We start from the raw sequence: 21,631 nt of genomic DNA, 5'->3' as shown, positions 1-21,631 counted from the left end.
TAGTTTAAAACCAACCAACATTGTGAATGTATGACTGACAGCAGCATAAAGGTCAGGACTCAAATCAGATCAGATCATAATCCAAAAAGGTTATGATTGCGTCATCCTTCGACTACGTCTTCATCCTGCAAACAAATGTGTTCAATTAAACCAATGGTTCTTCTTAACGGTAAATACCGCTGCCTCTCAAAAAAAATGCAACCTGTTTTTTTTTTTTTATTATTATTTGCCTGTGTTTTCCAGGTATCCTGACATCCTCCCACATTATAGCAAACACGTGTAGACCATAGTTATCCCGGAGACCGAACGCTAATAAGTGGACATAGAAAATAATAACTGAACGTCTTCTAAAAATGGAATTTTCTTTGATGCCGGCTATTTTTCTTTAGGCCCATCATCTGACTGACCATTTATTTGCCTTCTTTGTAATAGTTTACACATAATTTAGGTTTTCTAAAAGTGCAGGATGCAGTTTTAGCAGTAAGTCAATATGATATCAGTGTCAGAATCCAAAAGCAAGATTTGGATAAACTGACTGGAATGGACATAACAGTACAGAAAAGATCCCTACCAAACCAAATCCAGTAACATCAGGGATGCACCGGTCCACTTTTTGCACTTCTGATACTGTACTGAACTACCAATTTATTTGATAAATCTGCACCAGTACAGCATAATTAAATAAACCAATAGCTTCACAAGTTTGGTCAAACATGTAAAAACAACTTTCACTTGATCAGTCCATGAAATTAGGAGTAGAACAGCCAATGTGAAATAAATAAGAACCTGAAAGTGAACAAATCTTTCAAATGGTTCAGAAAGTGAAATTAGAGATTCTAAATATAATGTAGAACTAAATAAAGTATGACTTTGCTGAGAGTATAGTTTACGAAGCATAGAATCACAATGAATAGATCTGTCCTCATGGATCGGGTACGATGTCACCGATACCCGATCTAGAATTTTGTTTCAATACCGTGACCGATGTTGATATTAATATTGGATCGGTGTGACTCTAGGTAATTATTAGGTAGTTATTCATCATAAGAAAGTCAAAGAGACTGGTTAATTAAATGAAAATGAAATATTTATTAAACAATATCTATTATTTATTAGTGAAAGCAGATGAATAATTGCCTTATATGATATGATCCTGGTCCACATCATTACTAATGTCTGTAGTTTGATGATCATTCAAACCAAGCCAATACTGAAACGTTGTCTTAAAAACAGAACATAGATATTCATCCATATTTAAATGAACCACAGTCAGAGCAAAGTCAAGAGCTACTTGTGTTTCATTAAGTGAAAAAATAAAATTTGCTAAAAGTTGTTGGTAATTATTCATGGCTGATACAAAGATGGATGCATCTGCTGTTATCAGAGGTATTTGTACTGGATAAAAAAAAAAACAAAACAAAAAAAATGGATCTGAATTTAAGCAAAGGATGGAGGTGAAATAGAGCAATGTGCATTGGTGATCATATGTGAAGCCCTGTAACGTTTTGCAGGACCATTTCTGTGTGAAAATCTACGTGATTAATGTGATCTTGAGAACCAGATTATAAAGGTCAACTTGTATTCTTTTTCCCGGAGCAATAAATTCAAACACAAACAACGAAGCCCAAATGTTGCGAACAAATCTATTTGTTTTATTTTGATCGAAAAGAACAGACCGTTTATGTCGATACACTTCATTTAATGTGAAACTAAACGAATCAGGAAAAAGGTCTGGACACGTTACAGAGTAACAGCACACAAAGCAAGGCAGTTACATATTCAACCAAGTATTTCCCCGTCTATTAATAAATGTGTTATTCTATGCAACAGCTAAAACCTACATGTCTCCACCGTTCATTCGGTTGATCAAGTCTCTTCTCCTTTGCAGTGTGGAGGTAAGGTAACAGGCTTTTAAAATGAGGAACAGAGCGGGGCATGAAGGCCATCCGGACTGTGTTTCTTATTGGATGGTCGACAAAGTGTTTCTTTTTTCTTTTTGTTTTTCCACCGCTCTGTCCTGGTTGGATGAATAAAGAGTAAAAGGCAGGGAGAGAGTGTGGAATTCACATCCAACAGAAGCTGGCCCTGGAGATGGTGAGGATGGAAGAAAAAAAAACAAGGAACGTTGGACTGGATTGAGCAGAGAAGTGAGGAAGAGAGGCGACATGTGGGAATTGATTAAAGGTTTAATAAAAGTGTCATTCTTTCTCATTAGCCAAGAGTTGAAAAGCTATAACTCAGGATGAGTTCCTATGAAATCCAGAAAGGTTTCTCATCAGAAAGGATGAGGAGGATTCCAACACATGCATTTCTGACATTACTCCCCAATGAAACCAGTAAATATATAATAATTGGTGGCAGCTACACATGTTTGCTAAAACTGTCTGTCATGACAGTATAACACAAAACAGATAATGTTAATAAAAGGTAAACTACAGAACTACAGAGCTCGGTCAGAAGCAACCAATCAAAGCCAGGAGGAGGGTCTTAGTGCTGTAAATCATGCTCGATCTCTGCTATGCTATAGCACCTTCTCGAAAAATAGAGAGTCCTGGATGCTAAAGCTAGTTAGCGTTACACCGATGATGGCAGATAAATGGTTTTCCTGGTACTGTAAATAGTGTTTCCACTATTAGCACATTGAGCAGCACGTACAAAACGGTGATGGACAGCAGTAAGACCCTCCTCCTGGCTCTGATTGGTTGTTTTTGACTGGGAGCGGTGCTTGATTTCTTCACAATCCATCTCATATTGTACTCTCATGACATAATGATATTTCTAACAAATGTGCAAGAAGCTGATATGTTTTTTTACAAAAGTTAAATACTTTAGCTTTAAATCCTTGGGTTTTACATCTCAGGCCATAATAAAAACATCCCATCTGTATCAGGTTCTACCAGTATTTAAGTCTGAGCCCAGCTGATTCCATATCATCATTACTGCAACGCCTCAAATCAGTCCCGGTTGAATTATTGACTATTATTTTCCAGCAGCATGTTTAACAGATGGTACGAGGCATTTATGTGAGCATTACATCCAAACATCTCTGCTTCGGTTTAGACGCAACATTGCAAATCGTGCTTCCTTCTTTCCAGGAAAAAAATTATAATAATACAACTATTTCCTCCTGGCAAACCTTTGCTTAAGTTTTTTTTTTGGCCGTGGACTTTAACATCCACCATGCTAACTGAAACCAGCAGAGTCCGACATGTACCTGTGCCATGTCTTTTTCAGCCATTCGCTGTGATGTCAACACCTGGGAAATCTGACAAATTTCTTTAATGTCTTCTGCTGGTGAATCACCTCGGCTTGAAATTATGGACTTCAAATTGGTTGGAAAGGGTTTTACAACTTTTGTAAGATTCATGGAGAACCCCAATTACTCCTCTGAGGTCATTGCTGATGTTGTTCCCTCTTGGTATTGAGTTAAAACACATCTTCGTGCTCCATAGCAACAAAGACAGCTTTTCAGGAGGCAGCTCCACTTGCTGGTGATTACAATTCAAAAACTTATTTTCCCTCTAAAATTGTACGAGTGTACTCAAGTTCCCCCCCCTTTTTGTTCGCTTTTGATATTAAATTATGACATAGTGGAATCTGTAGCGAGCTTTAGCACAATCTAACAATCTAACAGATTTCAGCTGTTCTATCACGCGATGTGTAAAACTGAAATCGAAAGGCAACATACGTCCTTCTCATCACGTTTGAATGTACAATGAAAGGTTGTATTAAAGTGCAAAAGAGCCTGTAGGAGGAAGGTAAATGTTCTGATGATGGTTCTGTTTCAGGTTGGGATGCACTGATATGGAAATCTGGGCCGATCGTGGCTCTGATACTCATTGATACTGTAAACCTGTTGACATCATGAGAAAACAACCAATCAGAACTAGGAGGAAGGTCTTGGCGCCGTCAATCTCTCTCTCGAGACAAGTAGCATTTTTAACCATTTTGTTTGTATTCATTGGTTTATTTATTGTTTGCCTTTTTTAGACATGCTGGCACCTATATATTTTTGATCGATACGTTTTGAGTTTCTAACCTCCACTGGTTGCAGCAGTGAATTCAGTGCCACGCCCCCTGGCTGAGTATTCAGTCAATTAGTCAAGTTTATTTATGAAGCACATTTTAGCAACAAGGCAGTTCAAAGTGCTTTACATCACAAAAAACACAAAGATAAAAAGTCATGAAAACATCATGCAGTCACCAATTGAGAAACCAGTGAAACGTAACATTTTATTAAGTACCATCATCAAAATCATTAAATATATTGGTCAATGTGGCATCGTTTACGGCTTGAAAGCAACTCTAAACAGGTGGGCTTTTAGTCTAGATTTAAAGGATCTCAGTGTTTTGGCTGTTTTGCAGTTTTCTAGAAGTTTGTTCCAGATTTGTGGTGCATATAAGCTGAATGCTGCTTCTCCACCTTTGGTTCTGGTTCTGGGGATACAGAGCAGAACCAGAACCAGAACCAGAGGACCTCAGAGGTCTTCTGGTTAAAGATCAGCAACAGCAGGTCCTTAAAGTATTTTGGTGCCAAGCTGTTCAGTGATTTATAAACAAACAAGTTTTTTGAAAGTCTATTCTCTGAGTTAGTGCAAAGTCTTTAGAAGTGTTGCTGTTTTTATTGCAATTTATTGTAAAAATTATTTATCCATTGGAAAGATTGGATTCTGAATGAAGTAAAAAAAAAAAAAAATTAAATAATAATAATAATAATAATGTTTTATTTACTGGACCAGTACCAATATACTAAAGATTGCCTAGTTTCGAGTTCTTAATAGTAATTATATTTTTGTAAAGAAAAAAACAAAACAAAACAAGCTAAAGCACATTAATTGCAAAAAGACTTTAAACACATAAAAAAAAGTCTCTCTTCTATGAATGAATTTAGTTCAAAAGGAGCCATTGGATGTTTGTACCTGACAGGGCTTTAGTAGTTGATCATCCTCTTGATTGCATCGAAGCACTTCCACTTGTCTGGGATGTAGAAGGGCTCAAAGATGTGAGGGAAGGGGGTGTCGTACCCGCAGACCCTGGCTATAGGAGCCTCCAGGTTAAGGAAGCACTCCTCCTGCAAAGGGGGAAAAAAAAAAAAACAGCTGCTGTTGGTTCAAAACAACCCATCTAATCCCACAGTTTTTGCTCATTACATAAATACATGGCACAAACTGTTAGAACTGGTTTGTCAGAGCAAATTAAAAAAGGACAAATCCATAACTTTGATTTATGCGACGCATACCAAGATGGCTTTGACACTGTCGGTAATTACAAGCAGACACATGCCTGCAAACAGAGGTTCAAATAGTGCGAGTGAAAGCTTAACACAACAATAAAATCCTAATGCAGTAGTCTGGAACAGATGTGATGGCTGCGCTGGAAGCTTTGGCTTAGAAGAAGAAGAAGAAGAAGAAGAAGAAGAAGAGAAGGAGGAGGAGCAGCAGATTGGGAGCAGAAGGCGAAAACAAAACAAAATGCGGCGAGGAACTTTGCTCCTTTTAAACCATTTTTAGCCTAAATCTGATGATTTTTGTTTAAAAAAATTGGTTGGTGGATTTTAAAACAGCTGGGAGTGGAGTAGAGAAAAACGGTGTTAACCATCTGTAACATAATGATTAAGTCATTTGGACAGTCTCTCTCTCTCTCTCTCAAAAAAAAAATTTTCCATCAATCTTTGATTTGTGGGAAGCAACCTTTCCCAACTGTCATTTTAGCTAATTAAAGACACTTTCTTATATACCATCAACACTTAGAATCTGGGCAACATGTGCAGAATGTCCGTTTTATTGCTCAGAAATACTTGGGATCAAATGGAGGGTTCCTCAAAGTGGGACAATACTCAGGCAGTTTGGCTAAAGTACAAATCAAACCACGACACGTGGCTTCATATGAACTATTCTTCTCTTTCCTAGGAAACCAACAAAAATGTTGTAAATTGGACAAAACCTCCCCGCCCCCCAGAGGGCAATTAGAGGTCGTTTAGATCAAACCAAGCGAACGACGCGTGGTGAAAGCTCACGACTGATTGACCGACTGCGTCAAAAACGACGAATCCGCACGCCGACAGTCACGCTTGTAGATATTTGACAAGGCAGGACGTCTTCACTGCATCCAAAGCTTTTCATTTCCAATAAAACATCTGACAGAATCCTGAGTAATGTCACATTTAATGAGGGGAATGTCTGTGTTTTCAATTTTTGCAAGTCACAAAAAGAGAAAGAGAAAAAAAAAAATCGAGAGAAACCACCGTGGGTGTTTTTCTTTTATTTCGCTTGCCTCGTTTTTTCCATAAAAAAATTATTCTGAGAACAAACAAACATGCAAAACCATATTACATGTTTACACATCATCTAACTTTTCTTCTAGGAAAAGGTTGAGCTAATTACAAAGCTAATTCCAACTTTTAAGTAAAGGATTTGTTGTAAACTTGAATTTTCATGCTATATTGGTCTCCTCAGAGCCAAGGTTCAATATGCCTCTATAAAATACATTTAAAAAGTCACTGAAGAAAGCAGGCAAAGTAGCTCTGAGATGTGATGCGTTGCAAAAAACAGTTTTCAATCATATTTGCTCATTTTATCACAAGTTCACATTTATGCAAACATATCATCGCTGTATAAGATGTAGGATGGGAACTCTGGCTTTGCTAATAAAGATTTGATTTTAGTTACTGATGAAGTCAAAGATCTTGGACTTTCCATTTAATCTTTTCCAAGTGTTCTCCAAGTCCAACTGTTTGATAGTTCAAGATGTGTAGAAATGATAATTGACGCGTCGATAATTGCCGTGTGCTTGAATCGCGGCTCTAAATCGTAATCGAATCCAGTTGCTAAGTGCATGAAGATTCCCACTTTTATTTTACCATTGACAGTTTGATTCCCTCTTTGTCTCACTGAAACAATCTGACGAAACTGTCAACTCTAAACATGTTTGCAACGACAATAATCAACAATAAATCAATAAAATAAAACAGATGTCTTCCCAGAACCAAATTATCTCCGAAAGAAACTATTGACAGCAGAAAGGCTGTGCACTGGCAGTGTTCTTACGTGGTAAACAGTCTGTAAATCTATCAAATACAAAAGATTGATATATATGAAACATATTTACATACAATTTACGATATTCGTATGCTTATTTGACTAAATAGGGGAGCAACATTTTTATGGAAGTTGTCTTAAATGGCCAGAAGAGCCTATAATTACTCAGAACACAAACACTGGACCGGTTCTACCTATAAAATATTCTGTTTTCAAAACTTATATAAATAGTCACAACCCACAGCACATACTGTTTCTCTTCATCATTTATTTTAATCCCTCTAAAGTGGATTTATCTACACACTTATCGCCTGTGAGCACTTGAAACCAAACTCCTTGTTTCTGCGCAGCGTCTCGGCCAATAAAGCTGATTTTAATTCTGCAGCTGACTAATTTGTCAGGATAATTACTGAGCTGGTGTAGAGAGAATAAGGAATTGCCACCCGATCCTCCTGAATGCCTCTATCGGACTCATTTTATCTGATTCGGCTTGGCTTGTAGGGCTGGACCTCAGCGCCTCAGGACACGCAGCACGCTCCACCCTACTAATTTAATCTCATCAGCTTTAATGAACATGACGATACAAGTCCAACAAACCCCCCCTCATGTTCTCCGCTGCTACTTTTGCCTTCCTTTTGCCATAGCGTTTTCATGTGCTGACAAATGTCCACGTCCTTGGGGGTTTGTGATTGGTATTTAAAGACCGCTCTTTATTTGGTGAGTGAGTTTGAGTGTATGAGAGGGTTGGGGGGGGGAAGCTATGATTTTTGTATTATGGAAAAAAAATACAGCTAAATACAGAAAATCCAGACTAGAATTAATTCAGGCGCCCCCTGTACGTTGACAATAGTGAATAACGTGTTTTCTGGATTATAAAGCGCACTGTCAATGAATGGTCTATGTTCGATCTTTTATCATCCGGACTGTATGGCGCATTAAGTGAAACAAAACAGTCAAATAAGTCAGATAGTCAAAACACGGTACACGTATTACCTCACAACACTCCTGGTAGCCGTAATGTAACTAAAACATTTTGACAGATCGCCGTGAGAGCCTGTTACCACACAAAATCAATAGGTCAATAAGCAAAACCAGACTTAATCCATATTAATTCACTAGAGGGGGCTGTTTTACTCCAGAACAATGTATAAAGTGACTTTCATTTTTTTGGTCAAATTCAAGTGCGCCTTTTAGTCTGGAAAATACGGTCCAGGGCAAATACGGTACCCACGTTTTGTGCCACTGTTCTTTCTGGTATGCTACTTGGACGTGCTGTCAATTGTCCAGATTTTGAACAGATAAAAATAGAGAAGAGGCTTCGAAGCTTATGAATCTGATGTAATAATCCTCTGTTAAGCAGCATTTAATAAGAGTGCTACAGCAAGTGTTCAATGGACGAACCTCAATGTAATCTCTGTGAACCCAGCAAACCTTCTCAGAAGTGAACAGGCATGCACTTGAAAAGCTTTTAGTTCATGCAAACCTGCTGGTACTGTAACATTTTGTCATGTTGGGTCTTGCTTTTTCTTAGAACATACATCTAATTATTAATTATCAATCAAAGAGCTTTTGTGTTGGGTTTGTTTGGTGGATTTTTACAGATGGAAGTAAAACGGAAAAAAAAATCTCCAAAAAGTTGAATATTATTTTATTGGTGAAGATGTTGCTGTGAAAGCTAGCCTATGACGAGTCAACAACCAATTCTCTGCATGCAGACAAACAGTCAGACTGTACTGTAGACTCTGCTCTTTAGTCTGGATGAGATCTGTAATCTCCTTTAAATAAATTTACTGGAAGTGGGAGGAAAATACAGTAGTCTGACTGTCTGCCACCAAAACTGGACAGGGAACGGCCACACAACTCAGATTTCATTCAAATCATTGTTTAGCTTTGAGGAAGTGCATCATTATATGTAATATAGTTAAATGTCAGAATAAAAATATGTTAACATGGGAGCAGTTTTTAAAAATACTTTCCAGCGCGGCCGGAGCTTTGCACTGATCACATTGTGTCTGATTGTCAGAAACACCCACAGAGACGGCAAGGTGCCTACAGCCACTTCTATACGAGTCCATGTGGCTTGACTGGGGCTCACACAAACTGGTAGCAGGTCACATGTCGTTTAAGCTGTCCATATTCTAATTAGCTCTTGGTGCAAACTTGTGGGAGGGTACTAATTGAAAGTCTAGTTTTCTGCTCAGAAATCCCATTCCTGTGAAATAAGCTTGAAAAGCATGAAGAATTCAGATTTTCCATTGTGTCAAGAATGCGGCTTTAAAGTATGTTTTCCTGGTTGGGTCAGAGCCTTAATGGGGCTGTTAGTGCAGTTAGTCTCTCCATGTTTCAGCTGAAAATGTACCTCGAGGCTATTGCTGCGGAAAAATGGCAATAACTGCTTTTGGTATATCTGAAATTGTATTTTGATCAGACAGAAAAGCATGGACTTGTGTTGGTTATTGTGAGTGTCTTCAGTCTTTCAAGGTAACCGTGATACATCCCCCATACTGTCATACTTGCAGCATCACTCTAATACACTGTATACATTTCTTTGTATAAAAATTTGTTTTTCGAGGGACTTTGGGCTGCGTTCACACTGTTTAATCCATTTGTCTAGAAATTGTTTGGGGAGGTGTAAATGGGCAATCAAACTCTGATTCAGAGCAAAAAAAAGCTAATTCTGGTCCGCCTAAAAATCTTGGTTTCAGTTTGCTTGATGCAAGCGGACCAGAGACTGCTCCAAAAGCAGGAAGTGGAAGCAGCACGAGGCATTCTGGGTAAATACAAAAACAAACATGAGAATCTAGCACTAGTGCAGTGGTTCTTAACCTTTTTTGAGGTATCGAATCCCCAGTTTCATATGAGCATTCACCGAACCCTCCCTCCCCCCCCCGACACAGAAAATAATTTGCAGTATTCTGATTTATTAATGTAATTATATTAGTTGTATTACCTCCCCCACGCCACTAGAGGCAGTACCAACCCCGAAAAGATGTGACTAAGGAACAGATTTAGACTATAGAATTTGGTAAAAACGGTGAGCTTTACTGAAGTAATTAAAGACACAATTCAAATCCATGCTGAGAATGGAACTCCTTCCCGCAGTACTGATTCGCTAAGCAATGTAACGTGATCCTCTGGAGCAAGTGATGGCAAAACGGGGCGTCATCACGACTTTACACAGTGTGTCTTTAACTCCGCGGCAGAGGCTCCGTCGAACCCCTGAGACCGACTCATTGAACCCCTGGGGTTCGATCAAATCCAGGTTAAGAACCACTGCACTAGAGGGAGAAATGGCTCAAGGTGTTTTACCAACGACAAAAGACAAATCCTACAGCTGCTTTGTGAAGAATAAAGGTGCACTCCTTGTCGTCTTCAGAGGTTTTCATGTCTTTTCCTTCAGTGGTTCTTGATGCAGCGCCACCAAAGGCGAGGAGGTGAACCGGTTTTTCCAAAGTGTTTGGTTTGTTTGACTCGGCGTAGTGTGAAAGCGAACCGCACCAGTTGAAAATGTAACAAATGTTGCAATTTTTGGTCCCCAATTGGAGTCTTCCAAGCTATTAGCTGTGAAAACACTCAAACATTTTGTGACGAGAACATCAGGTTGAGGAGTAACAGTGACATTTACAGCGAGGCAAAAATCTGACTCTGACTCAGAATATGTGGAAGATAATGTTGGAGGGTCTTCATCCTCACCACATGCTGTGGTAAAATGCAGATCATAGTCTTTGAACGCAGAGCGTAACAGAAACTCCTCAGAGTGACAGGATGAATGCTGGATTTAGCTAGCTTCAATAACACTGGCGCAATGGGGAGCCAAACAAATGAGTCTACAAAGCACTCCGAGACCCCGCCCCCAATTAATACAATGCTGCTTGATCAATTGTGATGTAACATTACATTTATTAGGTAAAAATATGTAACACTATGATTATTTTTTCTATATAATTCTAAAAAAACAAAAATGGCATTCACTGCAATTTAAAACTAGAAAGAGAACAGCATTATGTGGAGTTGAGTTATTTGTTGATATAAAGTTTGGCATCATAAATGTGAAACATTACTGGTACTAAGTTGATGTTCCAGCTAAACTATTCAATGAACTTAACCTTGGCTGCTGGGGAGAGTAAGTTTCCATTTTGGGGAAAAAGAAAAAACAAACAAACAAACAAACAAAAAACACCACCATCTCACTGTGGGTGATATGCTGGCACTTTGAGGTGTTCAATCATTACTCAATAAATAAAGAGGATTTGTCCCCCATAAAAGCAACAAACCAAACCAATTAAAAGAAATTAGCTGGTAAAACAGTTAAAATGGCACACATGTGCAGCTGCAGCAACAACATACAACAAGAAAAACGTCACGCAATTGTTGCACCAATTACTATCTTCTGATAGTATCATTATGTCGTAATGACACTATTGGAATATCTCTTTTAAAGGGGCAGTATTATGTATATTCCAGACACATGGCACAGTCAAGTCACTATGCTACTATGCTACATACACACACACATATATATATATATATATATATATATATATATATCCCAAACATGACTTAAAATAAATTTGACTTCTCAATTTAATGTCTTGAGTATTGGCTCTCAGTATCTTTAAGAAGATTTCGCTCTTTCTTTCGGGAAAGAGCAAAAACCCTATACTCTAATACTGAAAAATACATATAAAAGAAATTTTGTTTCAATTTGGGATGTGTGTGTGTGTGTGTGTTTGTGTGTGCGTGTCATTCAGTTCACAGGAAATGCATGTGCTGTGAGGTCTAGAGTTGAGAGGACACACCACCAGCAGCAACATTGTTTCAGCTTAAATATGCTCAAAGTTCACCACTGGGGTAAATATGTGAATTTCCATTCGGCGGCTGCATTCTTCAAAGATCGATCATGTCTCAGCCGCATGACAAATGCTGACCCAATTTGAAAACTCCTCCAAATGCAGCCTTCAAATCAGTCCTTCATTTTAGGCAAAAGATGGAAGCACCTGGTGCATCTATTGTGGCCAAATATATCCTATAATTCCTTCCTGTCTGAGTGTGTCAATTATCAGTGGACTGTGGATAAATACAAGCAGAAGACTGTAAATCAAATGTAGTTTAAAACAGTACAAATGTTAAGTATTACAAGTATTGGGCACAAATAAGTGTTTCTGGCCATTTTAAACAAAGTAATCTAACATTTTTTGATAGAAATGTCACCATAAAAAAACATTTCTAGCAGACAATATCCCAACCTTCCTATATTAATGTTACAATTGTTTTTCTCAGTCTCTCTTTCTTGTTTTTAACCCAAAATCACTAAGACATTTATCCACTCAACTGAGACAACTGATGATATCACTGTTGCCATATGTGATCAAAATAACTGCTTTGTCACTGTAGCTGCGTTTCTTTTATACATGTGCACAGATTCCAATATTCCTCTAATGTCGAAATATTGTGGAAAAATAGAATTCCACAATTATGGTGTTTCCATTAAATAAGAAACGCAATTAAAGTCACATGTGAATAAGATTGTTGATGCAACAAATCAGTAAAAAACATACAGAGCCGTCATCCTCCTACCACTTCCTGTCGTCTTTTTAGTCTTTTGCACCAGTAGAAACGTTTGGTTGCTGATGAAGTGACTTTTGTGACGGGAATCAAAAGCATCTCCTTTGCAGTCTTTCTTTTTTTTTGGCATTTGTTCGTTGTCCAACACACTTGAATTAAATGGTGAAACTGTCTCCCCAGCATACAATCAAGTTCTTCAGAGCTCTGTTGATGAGCTAATATTGGAGCCAGGTGTGTGGAAGCAGAGAGACATCTAAAAGTTGAAGGACTTTGGCCCTCAAGGCAGTTTGAGCCCCCTGCCTTAAAGAATAATAAAAAAACATCCTTAAATAACCTTTTTAGGGCTTGCAAGGGAGCACTAAATGGTACAATGGTGCTTACAAAGTGGAAGAAAAAACTGGCAAGTTCTAATGGCTTACAGGGATGCCAGAGAGATCCCACCGGAGATGTTTTCTGCATCAGTTTCTAGAGAGGAGCAGACTTCATCTTTATCTGGGAGGCATTTCCTTTGGTTGAACGACGGGGCGTCTGGTTGTGCCGGGGTGTCCAACTGGAGATGTTGCAGGTGGCATTTCTCCAATCGTTAGATGGTGATGATTAGATCTTTCAGGAGCACAACACTAGTTCACAACACCTCTTCCTGGAATAATGTACTCTTTTGGACCGTCCTGCATGTTCCCTTGATCTAAATCCCCCTAAACCCTTTTGGGGAGTGACGGCAAAGGAGGTTTACAAAAATCAGACGTCAGTTTCAGATCGTGGATTGCCTTCGTGAAGCCAAGCATCTTCACCAAATGGAGAAACGCTCCTTACTGGAAACTCTCCCACTAGCTTGCTTTAATGAATTTTTGAAGTGAAGTTGTTCGATACTTTCCGCTCTTAGAAGCTGATTATGACCCAACGCCTCGAAATGCAAATACTTGGAACTTTTTCTCTAGTCTTAAGATTTCCTCACAAGTGGCTTATTAAAACTCCCCGTTAAACAGCAGTGTTACATTCTGTTCCACTGATGCCTGTCCGTCAACAGAGTTCGCCGTGGCTTATTGGTAGTCGTCTTGCTTCGGGTCTCTACCTCCAACCCCAGGAGGGTGCTTCTTACAGTCTGAAAACCAAAGCTCTGAGGCAAACACTGAGAAGCTATTTGAGTTTTATTTGGAAGTTGGACTTTTATGGACAAAACCATGGCCAATTAACAAGACCAGTACCCCTTTGAAGGCCGTCTTTTACCCCTGGGAGCTTAAGATGCCAATAAAATTTCCTCCTCTCAACACAAGCATGCTTGCACACTCTGCCAGAGATAAAGTCACACACAGACAGCAGGCACCCACCTGTACAGTAGAGCTGATTTCAGCAGCAAATCCTCCTGTGACTGGCGCCTCGTGACTGATGAGCAAACGTCCAGTTTTCACCACCGACTGAAAGACATGGACAAGTGAGAAGTTCAACACAGAACTCCATCGAGAAGGAATGAAAACTTCGTCTGATTATGGGAGTTATTTAGCACTGAATGTTAGCTCGACCGGCCCAGGCTGCTGACTGGCTTATCAAACATTCAGATATTCAGATTGAGTCAATCCAAGAGCTACCAGGTCTTTCTGCCCAATTTGCTGTGAACACTTAACTACTGAGTTAAGGAGACTCAAAGTTTTCTGTATCAAACTGTATTCTTTGCAGAATATCAAGAAATGTCTGTCTATTCATGCTGTGATAAAGAAAAAGCAAGACTTTCAACAGATAACAGGAAGGGTAAATTGAGTACAGCTCAGTTATTTACTGTTTTAGCTTTAATCATAAAACATGCTGGCATGTAAAAAATAAAACATAAAACATGTTGGCAATTATTTGTAAATCCCAGACTCAAGGAAAAATAAATTAAGTAAGAACCTTGTACATTCTGGTTCATCTACAAAAAATTGGAATCACCCAAAATTTTTATTAGTAGACCAAAACTAACTATTAGTAGACCAAAACCAAAACTATTTAAAGCTAGTCTATTAGTAGCTTTAAATAGTTTTAGTAGACCAAAACTATTTAAAGCTAGTAGCTTTCAATATATATTTCCACCCTGTTGAGTTATGAGTAAGGGTGCGCCGCCAAATCGGCACAGATTACTTTAATTTAGGAAGACTGGCCCATACTTGGATGTGAAACTGATTTTATCTACCTCCATAAAGGTCTGAAAATCAAACCTGCCCACCTTCATATCTGAACGTGCGTGGTTAATAATCGTCACCCCACTGTTGCAAACGTAAAGACTTTATTGCTATATTTATATACTTTTCAAACAAAAAAAATGGTATTGGCCAAAAACAGAATAGGCAGGTAATAGTTTATAAAGATTGGTGAATGGCCAGAAAACTGCAATCGGTGTATGTCTACTTATGGCTTTTAGAGATTTTCTGTAGTAGTGCTCATAGCTGGATGTGTCACTCTTGAGCCAGTACTCAGATGTTAACATGTGGAAGTTGTTCCCACGCTTCTCTCAGTGGGATTCTACATCTGTCCACTTCCCTCAGGGGGCATTTGCATTGTGCTGAGTGTTTGACTGCATGCAGAAACTGAACATGACAACCTGATGATCTGAACGGCTGATTTAGGCTGGTACACAGGGCCAACTGGACAATCATGGACATAAGAGGTCTCCACCTCCCAGGCATTTGTATATGGGTTTTCTGCAACCTGACATTACTGCAGAGGGATGCCTCCACCCCACCCGTTATCTACCGCAGCATAAAACCAGTACTATACTATAATCTTATCCAGTGGCCACTTGACCAAGCCAAAGCTATGTCTGTTCTCTGCAGCTTCAGCAAACTTTTGCCTCTCCTCTACCCAGCTGGACTAGCTCGTTTTATTTCAGCAATAAACTGTGGAAACACCTTTAAAACAACACAATATTACCAAGTTGATTGTAACATGGTGTACTAATTAGAGAATCACAAGATTTGATACGGTTTAATGGATGGGCAACAACTTAAAACCAAGTGCCTTTTATATCAAAATAAAAACTTAAACAATACAGATCCATTTTTAAGTTAGATGGGCGACCACTGCATACTTCTCCATCCCTCAGAGCCACAAACCAAACTGCAACTATATGACCTGCTGAAAACAGGCATCACATATAGAAATTAAGTGACTCCTTTACACACACACAGACACACACACACACACACACACAGGCGTGCTGAGGCTTCTTCCTGATGCTAAACTGACACATGGTTACATTGCTGAGGTCAACAGTTTGGCTGTTAATCATTAAAACAACTCTCTGTAATGTTGCCATCATCACTCACTTGATCGAGAGAGTCAGCGCTGGGTTACTCAAGCTAGCACACAACATCGGACCATTAATTTGGGGGTATTTACAGGAGCAGAAAGATTCTTGATAGTAAACTCGAGAGTGAAACTCCAGACCTTGCCAAGGCAGCATATTAAGCAACTCATCCCCATATGAGGGGAACAAGTTCAGCCAAATACTCTGATTATATGACACCATCTTCAGGAATGTGAAAGTTAATAACATTGGAAGACAATAACAACAAATGGCAATGTGCGCAGAGAGATGGAATCAAGCGGGGAGCTGAGAGTTGGGCGATGTCTTGATATGACATGTTGCTGTAAAGTTTGCCTCAGCTCAGTGACTCATATGGGTCAGGTGCATAAACAGAGCCGCTGTCCAATCGCCTGCTCCACCCTAATGCTGAACCCGATCCTCGTCTTAGGCACACTTGTACACAAAAGGCTGCTGACATCCAGTTTTGCAGTGAGACACAATCGCTTGCCTAGATTTTTCCCTGTGGCCCCGCTCCCTGAGTGGACACCTCTTACTGCTGCATCAGGAGAGCATTTTTCACATGCTTTGAGCACAATAGACGGGCTCTTTTTTATATTCATGGTGGGGTTTAAAAACCGTGACCCACAGTTAGGTTCACAACTATTCATACTCCAGGCAATGCATTTCTTTGATAGGCCATAAAACCAGTATCTCTAAAAATATGAACTATGTAAAAGGAGTGTCACTTAAAAAAAAAACAAAAAACTATTTTACTTAAATTTTATTGATAGAGAGCATGTTGAAAATGACTATATGCTCTCAATCAATAGAGAAGTCTGTACTGACAACACAGCAATCTAACCCTTTTTTATGATTGCTGGTCAGCACTTTGAATGTTTTCACAGGTGTGTTGACTATTTATCTTTGGTGATGAACTCCACGTCGTTGGGCTTGAGGACGTTACCATCACCCTGATCTTTAGCTCTCTCAACAGATTCTCCATCGAATTCAAGTCAGGACTCCCAGTCAGCAGAAACATGTAGCCATAATTTAAAAATATCTTTAAAAATCTAAATCTGAAAAATGTGGGGATAATTTTACCTTCAGCCTTTTGAATTTAAATATGGGGGAAAACTTTTGTAACCATCTTGTTTTATCTTGGTTTTTGATGACTACAACCATTTCTTCGCTAACTCAGGTGATGCTAATGAGGCTGAGCGTAATAAACGCTAATAAAAGCTATTAGAAAAAATGTCACCATCAATTTAGTACAGATTCATTTTTAGCATTTTCAGCTATTCAATGTTACTGCTTATGAATTTTAACATGTTACTCAGTTACTCCTGCTTATTAATAATTAATGACAGGTAACGGATGAAAGGCATGTTGCGTTAATTAACTTGTCATTTTGCTGCTGAATGCATCAACCAGTCTGTTAAACCATGGTTGGGGATGGTTGTTTACAGTGCACGCAATGTTGGGTAAGATTCATAGCGTAGATTCTTTCGTGGTTGACCTGACAAACGTTAGTGATTGGGTAAAATCGGATCCAATCGTTTCAAACTTGAACAGAGTCCACGCCTCCGGCGAACAATGGTTTTTCAGTAGCCATGGGTCCAGACCATCTGTACATAGCAAAGTGTAGAACATCGAGTTGGCTTGTACCAAGCTACTTTATTTTAGTCTTTCACATAAGTATAATTTGTGTTGCATCCCGGCAAAAAGGTCCATCTAAAGGGGCATGAATACTCTTCCAGAGCAGTCAAATCTTAACACTTTAGTTCATCTTATTTAAATGTCCTTTTCCTAAATTCAATTTCAGTTTCAAATGACATACAGAGGGATGTTTTTGCTTTAACATCTAACATCAGACTGTGACAGAACTTCAGCAGAGTAATTCTGCACTGCAACTCGGTAGCCTCTGGTTGCGGAACGGACTTTCAGGAGACAGGAACATTTAAACGTTCCAAAGTGTGATCCTTATTCTCCCCGTAAATCATACGCTCTTTTTATTCGTCCATGACAGCCACCTTTCATGACAAAAACTCAAAGCAGTGGTAACGCCAAGACTTTTATGACTGTTCTGGAGCCATAGGAAGTACGCTGGACAGTGTAAGGAGATGATAAGTTAGAAGCTTCCAAAGGGGAGAAATTATATGTCTTTAGTGAGAGAAGGACAGTCAAACATGTCATGAATCTTCCGATATAACCTCAGGGAGATGTGCTTGCAGTGAGTATCTTGTTGTTATGGTTGAACCAGGGACATGTGCCTGATCGGTTTATTACCAAGCCGCTCACGTCCAGCCAACCAAGGAAATCTCTCACCAAAATCAAAGCAGTGAAAGAGCAAAGCATGCAGCAATATAAAGATCAAGAGTCTGTGGATAATGATAGCAGATTTATAGAAAAAAAACAACAACTGTGCAACAAGTACATATGAACAGAGTCTGTGTGTGAAACTGGACGCTTTTACACATTTTAGAGGAAAAAGCTTTTTGAAGTGTATAAAAAGACATTTTTTTCTTTCCAAACCCTGTCAAGCTTCAGAGAAAACCCGTATCTCTAAAACGGCCAGCCTATAAATGAGTAAACTTATCATTTTACTAGAAGAGTTTTCCCAGACAATAATTATATGATAAAAACAAGGATACACACCCGGAGCCTTGCCTGATTTAAGTGCCAGCAAGGAAACTGTGGCTGGGTAGATGAATCAGCAACGTTTCACACAGGACTTCACTTATAATAACAAAGTAAAAGAGTCAACTGACAATCTTTTTTTTTTTTTTTTGTTAAATTGAAAAAATATTGTAGTGTTTACTTGGTCCAAAACCAAATTTGTGTTGTCTGGTAGAAACTTCCTGCTCTTTGGTGCTGCAGTGGACCAGAGTCAAATCCTGGAGTCCTGGTTGGTGGCAGCTGATGGCAGTCGGGCAGGGCGACAGCTCTGGTGGCCACAGCTTTACTACTCATTGTACTGCAGGGCTGTTATTTGATGCCGGAGTCTTTCTGCTGGCTGCAGAAGAAATGTCATGTTTACTGCCGTTCCCATACACACCCAAACCTAATGAGCAGCGTAGAGCTCTGCCCTCGCTCTCTGGATCCGTCTCTTCTTCTGCACGTCTCTGTCCCGCTGCAGCCCGCCTCATCCCCATCACCCCATTTTGTTTTTTGGCGTTTTTTTTTTTTCCCTCCTCCTGGCCTCTCTGTGAATCGCTGACTTCCATCGAATTAAACCGTTTGGGTTTTTATGGAGCCTGTTTTCCCAGCCGCGACAGTCATCCCACGATGCGGCCTCGCCGCTCGGAGGTTGGCCTGGCATGGTCTCACAGAACAAGGCCAACACCATCGCTCTACCTCTGCACTTAAATCCGGCGTCTCTCCCAAAACGTCATGACCGATGAGTGGCCTCCACATAAGAACACACGCAACACACGTGGAAGTATGAACAGTAAGTACTTCGCAAAAGTATTCATTCCCTAAACTTTTTTTTCCCTCCATGTTTCATACCCAGACTTCAATGACTTTTAATAGGGATTTTATGTAATAGACCAAAACAAAGTGGAGCTTAATTGTGTGGGGGAAGGTATAGTAAAAAGGGTGTCCTGTATTCTCAATTACATTCGGGTCTGAACTTTGACTGAGCCATATTAAAAGAATAGGATTATGTGTTTTCCAACCACATAATATCATTTTATAGCCCAAGTTACTGTGTTACCTTCAGTTATAAAAAGGCTGCATATATATCAAATATGACTAATGCCTAGAAATTGGGTCTCTGTCTCCTTAAGAAACTCCTACTTTCCCCCCCACAACACTCTGCCTTCGGGAAGTCATCACAACATTGTTCCTCTATTAACCCTTTTGCAATGTTTTATCAGCTTTACTGGTAAAACATAGCTACTTCACTGAGAAGCAGCTCATATAATGAGCTCAGCAGATGTGCAGTTCCACCAGGTGTTTGCTAATTGCTACTGGCTAGTCTGAAGGATCTGAGTGGGAAAACTTGGAAACTGCAGCTCTGAGCAGGAGTTTTATCCTTGAAGGCGGCACTTTATAACAAGCAGGCGATTTGCACATCTGAATGGTTGCTATGGGAGACTAAAGGATTTCTCAAACGTGTGGGAAAAAAAGTCAAAGCAACGAACCATGTATGTTTTTGATAAGGGAATAACATTATAACATAATATAGCTCAAAAAAGTTGATTTAACATACTACTGCCCCTTCAACACATGGATATATTTACATCTGAACTAAGGCTGCAATATAATGGGCAAACATGAAATTGTTCAATACTGCGATATAAATTATAGAAATTATAATTGACCCACATTTTCCCAATTCGTGTCTTTGTTTTCAGTTATTATGGAGACCTCATTATACTCCCTGACTCTCTGTTTCTGAAATTACCTTTAATTGGACACTCTGATCCTCCGTCTGCACGTTGTGGGTCTCTGTCACACCAGAAGGTAAACTTCCAAGCCAGACTCAAGTGGTTCTGAGCCTCTAATAAGTGTTTTTTTCCCTGCACCCAGCCAACTTCATGGTCCCTGCTGAAAGGAGGTCAACACCAAAATGGTTCTGGTACTATACTTTATGGTAGTAATGATGCATTTAGGGTGATCTGTAATGTTAGTCATGCCACACATAGCGTTTTCGGTGTGGGACAAAAAGTTTCATTCTGGTCTCATCTGACCACAACACAATTTTCCACATGTTTGCTGTGTCACCGGCAGGGCTAATTGTAGTAAACCGCAAATGGGACTTTCTCGTGGCTGTCTTCTCGCCTTCCCTTCCACAAGGCCAGATCTGTTGAGTCCACCACCAATAGTTGTGCTCTCGAGAGGTTCCAGGTTTTTTCAGATGATGGACGGAACAGCGGTCTATGAAATGTTCAAATCTTTATCTCCGACCTGTGTGGTTAATTTCGCGGTCTAATGCTCTCCAATAAACATCTGAAGTCTTCACGGAACAGCTGTATTTATATGAAGAATAAATACGAACAGCTGGACTCTTTTTATTAATCGGGTGACCGGGACAACTGGATGCAATGGATCTCATTTTGTGGTATTGACATAAAAGGCACTAAAATACAAATGCTAGACAAAGTTATGTAGAAAAATGTTTTTCTGCCCAAATGTCTTACTTTGTCCAATCCCAGTAAATCCATTAAAGTCCATGGCTGTAAAGTGAGACAATGTGGAAAAGTTGACTTCTTCAAGCTGCTGTATATACTAGATAAAAACAGTCCAATACTTGACCTTTGTGTTGTCACAGATTTGTAACACCAACTGAAGATAATCGGTAAAAAAAAAAAAAAAAAAAGGTTTAAAAAGCAACTTCCTATTGAACAGAAACCCGGGGTGTGGTTCGACAGCGGCAGAGTCGCATAATGTGCCATAAATGCTTTCTGAACATGTACAAAAATCTTTCCAGAAGAAGCTTCTGGCACTTACGTGTTGCGCCTGTATTTGTACAATGCTAAACTCATTCAGAACAACCCTGAAATAGCGGTGACGAAAAACGGAAAAGGGAAAAAAAAAAAAAAAAAACACCGTCTGCTGTGCTGTGCTTGTACTGTACGTTTCCACACATAAGAACTGAAGAGACAGCAAATGACTCCCGGCCTTCCCATAATAATGTTCCTCTTCCATCCCTCAGGCCGTCCATCAAAACATGACAGTAACAGAATGTTTAGTTCAGTGCCGCCACGGAGGAGTCGTCCTTGCCGCTGGATCCGCTTGGCTCTGTTTG

General features: G+C 39.4%; 1 protein-coding gene across 3 annotated transcripts in view; it reads right to left on the bottom strand.

Moving 5' to 3' along the window:
- The window catches only part of bckdhb (branched chain keto acid dehydrogenase E1 subunit beta), an 80,289-nt gene that overhangs the window by 24,430 nt on the left and 34,228 nt on the right, over positions 1-21,631 (bottom strand). The window contains exons 9-11 of one of the 3 annotated variants that reach the window (XM_007564576.2): positions 13,931-14,017; positions 4,920-5,071; positions 1,630-2,085 (exon numbers count right to left, since the gene is read on the bottom strand). In XM_007564576.2, coding sequence (XP_007564638.1) covers positions 4,931-5,071; positions 13,931-14,017 — 228 coding nt within the window. In that variant the 3' untranslated portion in view covers positions 1,630-2,085; positions 4,920-4,930. Of the gene's footprint in view, positions 1-1,629; positions 2,086-3,158; positions 3,854-4,919; positions 5,072-13,930; positions 14,018-21,631 lie in introns of those variants that run through there. The other 2 variants (XM_016679580.1, XM_016679609.1) reach the window with 2 other exon arrangements.

This window comes from Poecilia formosa, unplaced genomic scaffold (assembly GCF_000485575.1).
Source record: "Poecilia formosa unplaced genomic scaffold, Poecilia_formosa-5.1.2 Scaffold0, whole genome shotgun sequence".
NCBI classification, from domain to species: Eukaryota; Metazoa; Chordata; class Actinopteri; order Cyprinodontiformes; family Poeciliidae; genus Poecilia; species Poecilia formosa.
The sequence above is the reverse complement of the archived record's forward strand: the minus strand, read 5'-3'. Positions and strand labels throughout refer to the sequence as shown.